This window comes from Typha latifolia, chromosome 2 (genome assembly GCF_019914945.1).
Source record: "Typha latifolia isolate L0001 chromosome 2, TyphaL0001v2, whole genome shotgun sequence".
Classification (NCBI taxonomy): Eukaryota; Viridiplantae; Streptophyta; class Magnoliopsida; order Poales; family Typhaceae; genus Typha; species Typha latifolia.
This window is the reverse complement of record NC_133087.1, coordinates 12,033,440-12,035,537: the sequence shown is the minus strand read 5'-3', so window position 1 is coordinate 12,035,537 and position 2,098 is coordinate 12,033,440. Positions and strand designations below refer to the sequence as shown.

Here is a 2,098-nt window from a genome sequence, read left to right as displayed (position 1 = left end):
AATATTATTCGTTTTATTACCTTAATTATCTCAATCATAATCCTTATTAGAAGGAGTACATACGATGACGACCTCGTAGAGCAATAAATATGTTAGAAATTTCGGTCTGGACTGACTATGTTATCAGTAGGGATTATTACGATATGAGTAAAACCTAATCACTAACAGAACTAAATAGTTAGAGGTGAAATAAAGTGTGACCTACAAACACTCTATAATGATGATGTATTAATATTCTATGTATGATGAGAGAAAAATTAAGAGTTAATATAATCTTATTCAGAGAAGGGTGGAAACTAACAAGCAAATGAGTTGCTTTTGTAAGCGGGTTCCTAATTATAGCCTACCGACACTTAAATTTCCAAAAAGAAAAGCAAACTTTGCATTTTACGTCCGGCATTTTGACCTATTTACAATTTACTCCTTCTATGTTTAATATTTATAAACTGAAACGTACATTTTTATCAAATATATCTAAAAATATCTCGTAGTTAAATATCTTAATTAATTTAATTTAATTATTAAATTAACTTAATTCTATTAAAAAAATTATAAAAATATCCACACTTACGTAAGCTAATTTGCTCTCTTTCTATTGCTTTGGGTTCCATCTCTTATTTGGATCTCTTACCTAGAGAAAAAAAGAAGTATACTTATCTCCGAAGAAATAAGAGCATTTTAATTATTTATAAAAATATAATTATTTATAATTAATGTAATATAATCTTTTATACTATCTGCTAATACGATGTTAATATTTTCTGCATATATTTAATAAAACTTATAAATATTGAAAGTGATTAACCATAAATAGATTAATAGACAAAATGCAAGTTTCCCTAAACAAAAATAAGTTGCAAGTAAAATGTGTGCGAATTTTTAAAGCATGTATGTAGCCATGTAAGTTGGACCGTTCAAAGTATTATTGATCTAAGGCACCTGAAAATTCTAGATAGGGTAGACAACTACACACAAGACTTGACCAGCTTAACACCTAAAATTATAAAATAATATATATAATCAATTTACTCGAACTTACAATTAAATTATTTTAAGAAAGAAAGAAGCAAACCGGATTTAGAAGTATTATTTTACATGAACAAAACAACTCCTCGTCCATATATTTATTATTTATTCATTTTAGTTATGTGTTAATCTTTTTTAAGAAATCGGCAGACAATTTGAATTTAGATTTTAAACCATTTTTTTCTCCTGTCTATCGTTTTTCTCGTCATTTTGTCCTCCAAAATTTACAACCTTCCTTTAAACAACCAAAAGAAAACAAAGAAATAAAAAGAAAAAAACGTAGACCACAAACGCCAGATCAGACGGCTGGCAACGACTCCGGGCGCCAAGAGAGATCAGAGTAATCGAACGGTCCACCGAACTCGTCGGAGAAATCAAATAATCCGTACTCCAAGCCGCCTTCCTCCGCCTCCTCCTCTTCCCCGTTCCCAAAATCCAAATCCCCGTAAAACCCTACGATCTCGTCGTCGAACCCCCAGATCTGGCCAAACCGGCCGTCTCCAACCTCCTCCACCGTGTTGCCGGATACCTCTGTCGTCTCCGATGAAGACGCCACAGTCGGCGGGAGGCCGAGCTCGTCATCGGAAGCCTCGAGGAGAAACCCTAGATCCATCTCCCTCGGATCCACCGGATCAACGATCTCCTCAGCCAGCGGAGGACCGACAGCAATCTCCTCCTCGAGGCTCTTCATGACAGAGACGAGCTCCGGGGACGCGCTTCCGTCGTAGTCGTCGTCCTCGTCGTCGTCAAGGATATCGATGAGGTCATCCGGGCGCATTCTCTTCGTATCCAGCGATTCCACCGGCCATTCGTCGGAGTTCTCCTCCCTAAGCCGCTTGGGGTTTCCACTGTCCTCCATAGAAAAAGGTAAGGACTTTTCTACTTAGCTGTTCACGCAGGTGTACAATGGGCATATAAAAGCGAGGGTGTTTTTGGTAGGATGTGGAGTCGAGTCGGGGATTTATATAGGAAGGGGGACAGCAAGGGGGTTTTGAGGAAGTCCAATTATTTCCAGGGGGTTTCGTGTAAACTTAATAACGTGGGTTTAAATAATAGAGATGGCAAAAGGTCA

The 2,098-nt window shown here is 37.1% G+C and overlaps 1 protein-coding gene across 1 annotated transcript; it reads right to left on the bottom strand.

The window, feature by feature from the left end:
* Positions 1–1,324: 1,324 nt before the first annotated feature.
* LOC140781937 (uncharacterized) lies at positions 1,325–1,885 on the bottom strand. The gene has a single exon (XM_073128249.1). It carries the CDS (start codon positions 1,883–1,885, stop codon positions 1,325–1,327), a length of 561 nt encoding a protein of 186 aa, XP_072984350.1.
* Between the last annotated feature and the right edge of the window lie 213 nt (positions 1,886–2,098).